General features: G+C 44.2%; 1 protein-coding gene and 1 non-coding gene across 2 annotated transcripts in view; both read left to right on the top strand.

Moving 5' to 3' along the window:
* The first annotated feature begins 837 nt into the window (after positions 1-837).
* The window catches only part of EIF3A (eukaryotic translation initiation factor 3 subunit A), a 52,732-nt gene continuing 40,184 nt past the window's right edge, over positions 838-13,385 (top strand). Inside the window, exons 1-4 of the mRNA XM_032282102.1 lie at positions 838-1,095; positions 11,368-11,558; positions 11,728-11,864; positions 12,232-12,429. Coding sequence (XP_032137993.1) covers positions 1,047-1,095; positions 11,368-11,558; positions 11,728-11,864; positions 12,232-12,429 — 575 coding nt within the window. The 5' untranslated portion in view covers positions 838-1,046. The remainder of the gene's footprint in view (positions 1,096-11,367; positions 11,559-11,727; positions 11,865-12,231; positions 12,430-13,385) is intronic.
* LOC116554219 lies at positions 11,131-11,292 on the top strand. Its single transcript, XR_004270106.1, has one exon. It is a non-coding gene; the product is annotated as a U1 spliceosomal RNA (small nuclear RNA).

The raw sequence follows: 13,385 nt of genomic DNA, 5'->3' as shown, positions 1-13,385 counted from the left end.
GCGATCTCGGCTCACTGCAACCTCCGCCTCCTGGGTTCAGGCAATTCCCCTGTCTCAACCTCCTGAGTAGCTTGGGATTACAGGCACGCGCCACATGCCCAGCTAATGTTTTGTATTTTTAGTAGAGACGGGGTTTCACCATGTTGACCAGGATGGTCTCGATCTCTTGACCTCGTGATCCACCCGCCTCGGCCTCCCAAAGTGCTGGGATTTCAGGCTTGAGCCACCGCGCCCCGCCACTAATTTTTCTTAATATGTCTGTGACGTGCGTTGTATGTAAAACGCGACGTGTTTTCAAACACCAAGGAAGTCTGCTGTGCTCCAGGGCTTTTCCTCCTTTGGCAGGTCGCTCCGTCTCCACTTGCCCCGATAGAGAGCCTTTATTCCTCAGGCAATCCCTCTGACACCAACTTTTTACTTTACCAAGATATAAAATAACCTTGCTTGTTTTCTGCGTCACTCCTCCCCATGCTTGTCCCTCACAGTTGAGCGGCGCTGGCCTGCTCACTGCATTTCCGTAAATAAACTCAGCATTTTCAGGTAGCCAAGACCGGCCATTCCCGGCCGGATGGGACATTATTTTAACTTTGCAGGACTCCGTACAAGTCGCGTGGAAAATGAATCTGCAGACGCTTGCTTGTTCTCCAAACAGAAACTCTGACCCCACACTCCCCCTTCCCACCCCAATTCTCGCTCGAGTATTGAAAGGCCTGGGAATCGTCTCTCTAACTTTACCCAGAAAAGGCTCAAGTAGAGACTGGATCTCGCGCGCCGAGGACCACGGCGCCGCCACGTCTAGCGGCGTGCGTGACGCCAGCGCGCCTGCGCGCATGGAGGCCCGCCCCCTCTACATCCGGGGCCTGGGCGGCGGCAGGGCCGCCGCGCGGAGGTCACGTGGTATCTTCCTTTTCCGTCTTTGGCCGGCTGGGCGCGGGCGACTGCTGGCTGGGCGCGTGGAACCTTACGCTGGTTCCCCTTCGTCTCCTCTCCCGGCCCGGGCCATTAGGGAGTTTGCTGACGCCGGGTGAGCTGAGCCAGCCGCCAAGATGCCGGCCTATTTTCAGAGGCCGGAAAATGCCCTCAAACGTGCCAACGGTAAGTAGCTGATCCCCGGCGCGCCGGGCTGGGGCCGCCCGAGGCCTCGGAGGTCGAGAGCCCGGGCCTGCTTCCCACTGCTCGGCCGCCCGGCCTGCGGCGAGAGAGGAGACCGATGCGGCCTGTCCGCCGCCGTCCCAGCCCCGTAGTTCGGCATGGGTTTCCTTTTCCCTCCACCGACTGGGGTCTGGGAGGCGCGGAGCCCGGAACCGTCGCCCAGGGGTCCTTCCTTCCCCCCACCGCCTCAGAGTGCGTCGCGGGGACGGCAGTCCGGGAGACAGCCCTTACCCGGGCCGGAGCTCCCTCCCCGCTGCCTGCCTCCGCTGGCTCTCCAGGTCCCCGGGGCTTTGGTCTGCTTAGGCCCCGCGCCCCTGTCCGCCATCTGGGAGTGCCGGGGAGTAAGAAACATGGCTCCCTCCCGGGGACAATGCATGCGAGAGCCTCGGCTCCACCTCCTGCCCGGGCCGGGAGCCCTACGGACCCACCCCCGGCCTTCCCGCAGCCACCCTCGCTCTCTGAAGCTGCGCTCGGTGCTTTGCTGGGTCAGGGTCCACTTACCTTTCACCCAGCCACTTTATATCCACTTAGGGGCCTCTGACCATTTAACGTGATTCTTTTTTTTCCCCTGGCATTCATTAGAAGCAGTCCGAAAGCCTGTTTCGAATCACTGAAGTTGGAGTAGAGTTAACGTAAAGGGACTTCAGGTCTCCTATAACGAAACAGGCCTAGAGAGAGGTTTCCCCAAGGTCACTCCGGGAGTCGTCGAGCCAAGAGAGTGAAACCAACGTCTCTAGACATTCAGATCACTTCTTTTTTTCTGCCCAGCACTGCTGTCTGCTCTTTCTATTTCCATATGTGTGCTTAAGCCTTTGGGGCTTGAGGGAAAAAGTTGTGTGCCCCGATCTCCAGGGCATTTGTTACGTTGGCGTTCTGAGGATGCACATGTTCTTGCTTGTCTCTTGTCTTAAGAAACTTTATGGTTTTTTTTCCCCCCTAACCCGGCATTTTTTTTTTTTTTTTTTTTAATCATTAGGGCATGCATAACTCTTATTTTCGTCTTTGCTTCACCAAAACAGAAGTTTTGGGTCTTACCCATGTTGTAGACGAATATACCGTGTGAGTTACAGTCTTATGTTTGGAGAGCTTATTTTGTTAGGTTCTTTCAAAATGTATCTCGTGAAAACGGCAGTTTGAGTTAGCACATAAACTGATAATCTGGCAGGACCAGAGATATGTTGGTCATGTACTTTTTGTTTGAAAGTAACACTTTTGTGGGCGAGGGAACTGGTCGATGGAATAGGATAATTCCACATTGGGTGGAATGGAGTCACTGTTTTAAAAAACAAACTACAACATAGGTGTGATCACGAATTCATTCTAATGATAACCAGTGATCTAATGGTTAGAGCAGACAAGTTTTAGGATGTTAATATATCGGAAAGAATAGATTGAAATGGAACTTTGTTACTATAAACCAAACGGTAGCAAAGTTTGACTTTTTGACGTTTGGAAACTTAGAATTTGTAGTATACAAAATGACCTGCGTGAAATTATTACTCTGCATGGCTGTTGTCGATGTCTTACAGTCATCTGCATGCTTTGTCCAACAGGTTTTTTTTTTCCCTATGCTAGTAGGCTGAATTTTGAAGCACTGTAATGACCTAAATATTACATATTTGTTCAGGCTTTGCTTCCTTCATTGCTTCTCTTTTTGGAATCTTCATAAGAACTTGATATAGAAAAGATATGTAATGTGCATCAAACATTTTTTTCCTGTTTCTAAATTGACATAGGCTTGGTTCATGAAAGGCAGGTCCAGGAAAGTATCTGAAATTAAAGTAGGCAAGATGAGGGGCACTGTTGAGGAAACTTTTAATTTTGCTTGTGTAGCTTTTTAAAGAAGACTGTGGACACCTTGCTTGCAGCCCTTTGAAGCTGTAGGATGGGGACGCATGCGTTACTGTCAGAGTAGAAATTCATACCTTTGATCTTGTGAGGGATCCCGACTCAAAGTGAGGTTGTGGATGGCCCAGTGCTGTGCTTCCAAAATCAGTGAAGGATCAAAGGGCATTTTCTTAATTGGAAATAATTTCATTTTATCTAAACGTTTTATATGTAACATTTGTGGCCCAACAATATTTAGACCTAATCTATTGCATTACCTTAATAAAATGTAAATAAATTTAAGTAGAATAGTCGTTTGGGTCACCATAAGCATATATATCAGAACAATTTTTTGGGAAAAGTTATAGTAATCATTCAAGAAAATTGGACCAGCAGTTACAGTCAAGAATTTTGTATCCTGTAATCATTTGGAGAAGGCCCCTTTTTTTGCATTACGTAGTTAGCAGTGCCGAACTAACTGCTGCTGACCTTATAGTTTATGCTCTATAACCAGTGCCTTTAAAAAATAAAGTTGTTATTAAGCCCACAGATTAACATTGTAGCTTATCCATTTGGTCTGTTGCACAAATAAACTATTAAAAATCAAGGACTGATATAAACTTTATATATACATACTTTCAGTAATGAATTTTAGAAGTATGCTCTGAATGCCCACCTATCTAGTAAGGTTTATAATTCTAGATTTTTTTTTTTGTTTTTTTGACATGGAGTCTCTGTCGCCAGGCTGGAATGCAATGACATGTTTTGTGGCTCACGGCGACCTCTGGCTTGCTGGTTCAAGCAATTCTGCAGCCTCAGCCTCCCAAGTAGGTGGGATTACAGGCATGCGCCACCACACTCAGCAAATTTTTGTATTTTTTTAGTAGAGACGGGGTTTCATCATGTTGCCCAGGATGGTCTTGATCTCCTGACCTTGTGATCCGCCCGCCTCGGCCTCCCAGAGTGTTCTGGGATTATAGACATGAGCCACTGCACCTGGCCATAACTATAGATTTTAATTTTTATTTCTATAATATTAATTTGGAAGTTAATATTTAAGTATTGAAATAGAACCTTTAGTTTATCATAGTTCTTTCCCGCCTCAAAAGCTTCCCCTGGCCACCATTAAATAATTCAGACGAACTAAATTCTTTTTTTTTTTTTTTTTTTTGAGAGGGAGTTTCACTCATTTTTTCCAGGCTGGAGTGCAATGGCGCAATCTCGCTCACCACAACCTCCGCCTCCCGGGTTCAGGCAATTCTCCTGCCTCAGCCTCCTGAGTAGCTGGGATTACAGGCACGCACCACCGTGCCCAGCTAATTTTTTGTATTTTTAGTAGAGATGGGGTTTCACCGTGTTGAACAGGATGGTCTCGATCTCTTGACCTGGTGATCCACCCGCCTCGGCCTCCCAAAGTGCTGGGATTACAGGCTTGAGCCACCGCGCCCGGCCCTAAATGCTTGTATACAAATTATGACAAAGGCAGAAGACTTACTGTCATGGATTATCATGAAAAATCTCTTCTTATTCCAACTAACTTATTTATTTATTTTGAGACAGAGTCTTGCTCTGTTGGCCAGGCTGGAGTGCAGTGGCCTCATCTCGGCTCACTGAAACCTCCACCTCCCCGGCTCAAGTGATTCTCTTGCCTCAGCCTCGAAAGTAACTGGGATTACAGGCAATGGGCATCACCCCCACCTAATTTTTTGTGTTTTTAGTAGAGACAGGGTTTCACCATGTTGGTTAGGCTGGTTTCAAACTTCTGACCTCAAGTGAATCATGCACCTTGGCCTCTCAAAGTGCTGGGATTACAAGTGCGAGCCACTACACTCAGCCCCAACATTTTATTTTAAAAACATCCTTGTCTATTCATATTTTCTTCTATTTTTCGGAGGAGGTGGTCTTTTAAAAACATATTTTTCAGTATAATGTTTGCTGTGGCTTCAGACTATTTTAAAGAAAGTATGGGATTTGGAATCATAAGTTTTTTTATTTTTTTTATTTTTAAGACAGGACTCTTCACCATGTTGGTCAGGCTGCTCTTGAACTCCCGACCTCAGGTGATCCGCCCGCCTTGGCCTCCAAAGTGCTTGGATTACAGGCGTGAGCCACCATGCCTGGCCTGGGATCATAAGTTTTTTTGAGATGGAGTTTCATTCTTGGTGCCCAGGCTGGAGTACAGTGGTGCCATCTCAGCTCACTGCAACCTCTGCCTCCCTGGTTCAGGTGATTCTCCTGCCTCAGCTTCCCTAGTGGCTGGGATTGCAGGTGTATGCCACCATGCCTGGCTAATTTTTGTATTTTTTTTAGTAGAGATGGGGTTTGACCATGTTGCCCAGTCTGATCTGGAACACTTGGCCTCAAGTGATCTGCTTACCTTGGCCTCCCAAAGTGCTGGGATTACAGATGTGAGCCACTGCACCCGTCCAAGGAATCATAAGTTTTTATTGGCTGTTCAGGAAGTGAAGAGTGGTTTCAGTTCCATGTCTAAACAAGCCTTATTGAGATTAGGAGTTGGGTATGGTAGTCGCTGCTGTGATTTTCTTAAAGTATAAATTCAATTAAAGGCATTTACTCCCAAGTTTTTTGATAAGAGACTTTTTTTGTTAAATAGTTAGGAAGAACACCTAATGTATTGTTAACATTTTATTTTATGTTTTTATTGTTTTATTTTTTTTGAGACAGCCTCCCTCTTGCCCAGGCTGGAATGTAGTGGTGTAGTCTTGGCTTGCCGTACCTCTGTCTCCTGGGTTCAAGTGATTCCTATGTCTCAGCCTCCTGAGTAGTTGGGATTATAGGCATGTACCACCACACCCAGCTAATTTGTGTTTTTAGTGGAAACAAAGTTTCACCATGTTGGCCAGGCTGGTCTTGAACTCCCTACCTCAGATGATCTACCCACCTCAGCCTCCCAAAGGGCTGGGATTACAGATGTGAGCCAGGGTGCCTGGCTGTTAGATTTTAGAAAATATTATGTACCCTATAGGAAGAAGACTGGAAGTTTTTCTTCTCCCACCCCCACCCCCCACTATCAGGAAAGACTTTTTTTTTTTTGAAATAGAGTCTTGCTCTGTTAGTGGAGGCTGGAGTGCAGTGGCGTGATCTTGGCTCACTGCAACCTCTGCCTCCGGTTCAAGCAGTTCTCCTGCCTCAGCGTTCCGAAGCAGCTGGGATTACAGGCACACGCCACCATGCCCAGCTAATTTTTTTGTATTTTTAGTAGAGATGGGGTTTCACCATGTTGGCCAGGCTGGTCTTGAACTCCTGACCTTGTGATCCACCCTCCTTCGCCTCCCACAGTGCTGGGATTACAGGCGTGAGCCACTGTGCCTGGCCAGGAAAGGCTTCTTTTAACAAAATATTTAGTTATATTACATCTTTGTTTCATTTAGTAAGTTTTTTTTTTTTTTTTTTTTTGGGGGGGGTGGGTGGTAAGATTGACTCAGTGAAAGATGGGACGTTTTCATGCGGTGGTGAAAATGTGAAAAATGCTATTTCGTATAAGGTATTGTGTAAAGATTTATTTCAGTATGTTTTGTGATTTATCCTGTTGCAGACTTTTTTATTTTTGAGACGGAGTTTCACTCTTGTTCTCAAGGCTGGAGTGCAATGGTGCAATCTCGGCTCCCTGTAACTTCCACCTCTGGGATTCAGGTGATTCTCCTGCCTCAGCCTCCCAGGTAGCTGGGATTACAGGTGTACACCACCATACCCCGCTAATTTTGTGTATTTTTTTTATTTTTGAGGCGGAATCTCACTCTGTCGCCCAGGCTGGAGGGCAGTTGCATGATCTCTGTCACTGTAACCTCCGCCTCCTTGGTTCAAGCAATTCCCCTGCTTCAGCTGATTTTTTTGTATTTTTAGTAGAGACTGGGTTTCACTATGTTGACCAGATTGGTCTTGAACTCCTGACCTCAGGCAGTCTGTCCACCTGTTCCTCCCAACGTGCCAGGATTACAGGCCTGAGCCACCATGCCTGGCCATTTTTTATATTTTTTGTAGAGATGGGGTTTCACCATATTGGCCAGGCTTGTCTCGAGCTCCTGACTTCAGTGATCCATCCATGTCAGCCTCCCAGGGTGCTAGGATTACAGGTGTGAGCCACCATGCTCGTCCACAAACTTTTTAATATGTTGGAGAGGTGGAGTATTTTTTTTGGTTTTCCTGGAGGAAAGAATGTTGGGAAGCATCATTTTTGGAAGATATGATAGTTGAAAGAAGAAATGGTAGAAAGAGAATTATTGAATCTGCGGATCTAGTAAGACCCCCAAATAAGGGACATGTTTGCCTATTGGTTGCCTAGCACAGAGTTAATAGTAGATAATGCTATATATTATCAACTCTTAAAAGAAAAAGCATTCTGGCCAGGTGCAGTGGTTCACGCCTATAATTCTAGTACTTTGGGGAGGCAGAGGCGGACAGATCACAAGTTTAGAAAATTGAGACCATCCTGGCTAACATGGTGAAACCCTGTCTTTACTAAAAATACAAAAAATTAGGCGGCCATGGTGGCAGTGTGTGTCTGTAGTCCCAGCCACTCCGGAGGCTGAGGCAGAAGAATCCCTTGAACCTGGGAGGTGGAGGTTTCAGTGAGCCGAGCTCATGCCACGGCACTCCAGCCTGAACGATGGAATGAGACTCTGTTTAAAAAAAAAAAAACCAAAAAAACCCCATTCTTCTAAGGAAAATAATGATATTTTTAAAAAGGAGATACACATAGTGTTTTAAGACTTTTTTTTTTAAAATAGTGTAAACTAGTGTTTTAATTCCCCTAAATTATTATTATTATTATTTTTTTTTTGGGACGGAGTTTCGCTCCTGTTACCCAGGCTGGAGTGCAATGGCGCGATCTCGGCTCACCGCAACCTCCGCCTCCTGGGTTCAAGCAATTCTCCTGCCTCAGCCTCCTGAGTAGCTGGGATTACAGGCACGCGTCACCATGCCCAGCTAATTTTTTGTATTTTTAGTAGAGACGGGGTTTCACCGTGTTGACCAGGATGGTCTCGATCTCTTGACCTCGTGATCCACCCGCCTCTGCCTCCCAAAGTGCTGTGATTACAGGCTTGAGCCACCGCGCCCGGCCCCCCCTAAATTATTTTTTAAATGTTCAGTGGAAAGTTTGTGTGTGTGTGAAATTTGGCAATTAATGAATGTTAAGACGAATTTAACCAGTTGATTTAGGTTAAATAATCGCTTTCTCCCCCAGTCTATTAAGTGTACAAAAGAAAATAAAAGATGAGGAAATATAAGGTTTTGTTTTTTTTTTTTTTTTTTGAGACAGAGTCTCGCTCCGTCAACCAGGCTGGAGTGCAATGACGTAATTTCAGCTCACTGCAACCTCCACCTACCAGGTTCAAGCGATTTTCCCTGCCTTAGCCCCCTGAGTAGCTGGGATTTCAGGCACCCGCCACCATGCCCAATTAATTTTGTATTTTTAGTAGAGGCGAGGTTTCACCATGTTAGCCAGACTGGTCTCAAACTCCTGACCTCACGTAATCCACCTGCCTTGGCCTCCCAAAGTGTTGGAATTATAGGTGTGAGCCACCACACTCGGCTCCCTGTTGATTTTTAGTAACAACTAATGAACCAATACTGACACATTATTAACTGAAATCTATTCTTTATTCAGATTTTCCCCCAGCTTTTCCTAATGTCTTTTTCTGTCCTGTTATCCTATCCAGGATACATTATATTTAATTGTCATGTTTCCTAAGTCTCCTCTTGACGGCTACAATATCTCAGTCTTGTCTTTTGTTTTTCAAATAGTGGTGGGTACTTCTTCATGTCTTTCCTTATTTTTGATGACTTTAATAGTTTTGAGGAGTACTGGTCAGGTATTTTGTCAAGTGTCCTTTTTTTTAGTCCGTGGCTGCTGCTGACACAATACTACAGCTTGAACATTGTAAACATCGGGAATTTATTTCTCGAAATTCTTGAGGCTGGGAAGTCCAGGATCAAGATTTGTGACAAGACACCCACAGGTTTGGTGTTTGGCGAAAGCTGGCTCTCTGCTTTTATGGTCGTGTTTTTTTACTGCCTCTTCAGGAGTGGATGGACAAGCACTGTGTCCTCACACTGTGGAAGGGACTAACTATTTCTCTCAAGCCTTTCCACAAGGCTCTGCCCTCATGACTACCTATGGGCTCCACCTCTTAATCATCTTAAATTGAGAGTTAAGTTTTTCATTTTTTCTTAATTTTTTTTTCTTTTTTTTTTTTTTTTTTAAAGACGGTGTTTCACCATGTTGGTCAGGCTGACCTTGAACTCCTGACGTCAGGTGATCCGCCTGCCTCGGCCTCCAAAGTGCTTGGATTACAGGCGTGAGCCACTACGCCCTACTAAGAGTTAAGTTTTTTTTTTTTTAGAGACGGAGTTTCACTCGTGTTACCCAGGCTGGAGTGCAATGGCGCGATCTCGGCTCACCGCAACCTCCGCCTCCCGGGTTCAGGCAATTCTCCTGCCCCAGCCTCCTGAGTAGCTGGGATTACAGGCATGCGCCACCATGCCCAGCTAATTTTTTTTGTATTTTTAGTAGAGACGGGGTTTCACCATGTTGACCAGGATGGTCTCGATCTCTTGACCTCGTGATCCACCCGCCTCGGCCTCCCACAGTGCTGGGATTACAGGCTTGAGCCACCGCGCCCGGCCATGAGAGTTAAGTTTTAATACGAATTTTGGGTGGTCACAAAACATTCAAACCATAGTATCCTTCAACTGGGATTTGTCTGTTTTTTTTTTCATATTTAGAATGGGGTAAATAAGTGGGGAGAGATTCCATATTTAAACTTAATCTATAGAGTCAGTGCAGTTCAATTAAAATCCCAGTGAGTTATTTTGTAGATACCTACGAACTGATAATAAAATTTATATGGAAAGATAAAAGACCTACTATAGTCAGTACAATCCTGAAGAATAAAGTTGAAACACTCATTACCTGGTTTTAAGACTTTAGTATGAGACACGGCAGTAATCAACACAGTGTGGTAGTGCTGAAAATTAGACACACTGGCCGGGTGCGGTGAGCTTCATTTCAGCACTTTGGGAAGCTGAGGTGGGCAGATCACCTGAGGTGTCGGGAATTCAAGACCAGCCTGGTTAACATGGTAAAACCCCGTGTCTACTAAAAAATACAAAAATTAGCTGGGTGTGGTGGTGGGCACCTGTAATCCCAACTACTTGGGAGGCTGAGGCAGGAGACACACTTGAACCCAGGAGGTGGTGGTTGCAGTGAACTGAAATCATACCACTGTACTCCAGCCTGGGTTACAAGACTCTGTTTCAAAAAAGAAAATAAAAATGCTGGGCACAGTGGCTTACGCCTGTAATCCCAGCACTTTGGGAGGCTGAAGCAGGAGAATCTCTTGAACCCAAGAGGTAGAGGTTGCAGTGAGCCGAGATTGTACCACTGCACTCCAGTCTGACTCATCTCAAAAAAAAAAAATCTGGACAAATTGATTAGTAGAGAGTGATCAAAATAGAAAGCCCAGAAATAGACTTACTGAACTACAGTTAACGAATCTTAAAGTAGCCAAGGTAATCTAATGTATTTCTCTACCTCAGATTGTAGCATGAACTAGTGGAAATTTCATTAACCAATTCAGTATGACTGTAAAGTCATATTTGAATTTTTCTGTATTTGCAGTGGGAGATTTTTTTCTCCACTAGACATTTCAGTTTCTGGACCTTTTTTTTTTTTTAGATGGAGTCTTGCTCTGTCACCCAGGCTGGAGTGCAGTGGTGCAATCTTGGCTCACTGCAACCTCTGCTTCCCAAGTTCAAGCGATTGTCCCGCCTCAGCCTCCCTAGTAGCATGTGCCACTATGCTCGGCTAAGTTTTGTATTTTTAGTAGAGATGGGTTTTCACCATGTTGGCCAGGCTGGTCTCACACTCCTGACCTCTGGGTGATCCACCTGCCGCGCCTTTCCAAAGTGTTCGGATTACAGGTGTGAGCCACTGCGCTTGACCTGGAACTTTTAAATCACAGTGTAATACAGTGAAATTCAGTTACACTTAGATCATGTTTTGATACAGTACAAATCTCTTTATTGTTTTACTTTTGATAATTATGGCATATCTTTAGAAGTCAAAAATAACTGTAACGTAATAAAAAGTTGGAGTTGGGGAATTAAAACAGCTGGTTAAAAAAGTAAAGTTTAACCTGGCAGGGGAGATAGCATGATGATGAAGGTGGTTTTCCCATGGTGAGGCTTCCATTGCACTCCGGATGTGCTGACCCCTGCGATTTCCCCAAATGAGGGAAACTCCACTGCATAATTTGTCATAGTAGGGGACTGCGTTCGCGCTTTCCCCTGGTTTAAAAATAAAAAAAGTAAAGTTTAGACTTTTTGTATAGTGTACATGACTAATTTTAATTCTGCATTTTTCAGAATTTCTTGAGGTTGGCAAAAAGCAGCCTGCTCTGGATGTTCTTTATGATGTTATGAAAAGTAAGAAACATAGAACATGGCAAAAGATACACGAGCCAATTATGTTGAAATACTTGGAACTTTGCGTGGATCTTCGCAAGAGCCACTTGGCTAAGGAGGGGTTATACCAGTATAAGAACATTTGTCAACAGGTACAAACAGAACTGGGTTGTGTATTTTTAATAAGTGCTTTTAGTAATCTGCAGAAGAGCTAACCTTTCAAAGTTAATATATTGTATTTCTATTAAAATTTGCCTTGAAAGCATAGTTCATTGGAAAAATAGTTTTAAATTCTGAAAAGTTTTTGTATTTTTGGATTAGGTGAACATAAAATCTCTAGAAGATGTGGTTAGGGCATATTTGAAAATGGCTGAGGAAAAAACTGAAGCTGCTAAAGAAGAATCCCAGCAGATGGTCTTAGATATAGAAGATCTGGATAATATTCAAACTCCTGAGAGGTATGTGGTTTAGACATTTAATAAATGCTTTGTTACTTTAGTGTTTTCCTTTACATGGGTCTTCATCTAATTTTAATCTTCGAAGTTTTGAATGTATGGTAACCAATAAATTTATGTATGTAATAATTAAAATTCATAGAAGTAGAAAATGATAAGCCTTAAGATAGAAGGGCAAATACTAATTTAAATGATCATAATGCAGATTGGGAATTCAGGGAGTAGATAGTGACACGTTTGCAGTATATGCAAAATTGTGGGAAGAATTTGCACTGTTTTCTGATGGAAATTGTTGGTTTTGGTTTTTAATCATATGGCAAAGTAGGAAACTGTCTAAAATTGCTTTCAACATTTTTTTCTGTCTTTGTAGTGTTCTCCTAAGTGCTGTAAGTGGTGAAGACACTCAGGATCGTACTGACAGATTACTTTTAACTCCATGGGTTAAATTCCTGTGGGAGTCTTACAGGCAGTGTTTGGACCTTCTTAGAAACAATTCTAGAGTAGAGCGTCTTTACCATGATATTGCCCAGCAAGGTAAGATGAGAAGATCAAATCTGAGTGACATGCTGTGAAATTGACTGAGGAGTAAATTTTGCAAATGAACCCCTTTTCTGAAGTGTGCTTAAAATGAACTAGTTTTTATTCTTACTGAAATGTTGGCATTCACATGAATATTAAATGACTGAAGCCTGTGCGGTGGCTCATGCCTGTAATCCAGGCAGGCAGATCATTTGAGGTCAGAAGTTTTGGGGCAACCTGGCCAACATGGTGAAACCCCTTCTCTACTAAAAATACAAAAAAATTAGCCGGGCATGATGGTGCATGCCTGTAATCGCAGCTACTCTGGAGGCTGAGATGGGAGGATTGCTTGAACCCAGGAGGTAGAGATTGCAGTGAGCCAAGATGGCACCACTACACTCCAGCCTTGGTAACAGCAAGACTCTGTCTCAAAAAAAAAAAACAAACCAAAAATGACTGAATAAGAAATTAGTTTGTTTTACTCTTTAAAGGAGTTTTGAGTTTTGTGTGAATTGTATGTAATTGATGTCTGAAAGATCTTTTTTTTTTTTTTTTTTTTTTTTTGGCGGGGACGGAGTTTCGCTCTTGTTACCCAGGCTGGAGTGCAATGGCGCGATCTCGGCTCACTGCAACCTCCACCTCCTGGGTTCAGACAATTCTCCTGCCTCAGCCTCCTGAGTAGCTGGGATTACAGGCACGCACCACCATGGCCAGCTAATTTTTTGTATTTTTAGTAGAGACGGGGTTTCACCATGTTGACCAGGATGGTCTCGATCTCTTGACCTCGTGATCCACCCGCCTTGGCCTCCCAAAGTGCTGGGATTATAGGCTTGAGCCACCGCGCCCGGCCCTATTTTTCGTTTTACACAAACATCAGTAACCATGAAATACATTTTACAGTCATTTTGGAATTCTCCATGTGACTGGAACAATAAACTCCCAACCCACCCCCCTACCCCCACGTTTTTTTAAATAGGAAACTGAAATTCTCTACTTTTGCTTTTT

The sequence above is a fragment of the Sapajus apella genome, unplaced genomic scaffold (assembly GCF_009761245.1).
Source record: "Sapajus apella isolate SASKATOON/1434 unplaced genomic scaffold, GSC_monkey_1.0 scaffold13, whole genome shotgun sequence".
In the NCBI taxonomy this organism is placed as follows: domain Eukaryota; kingdom Metazoa; phylum Chordata; class Mammalia; order Primates; family Cebidae; genus Sapajus; species Sapajus apella.
This window is presented reverse-complemented; position numbering and strand designations above follow the sequence as displayed.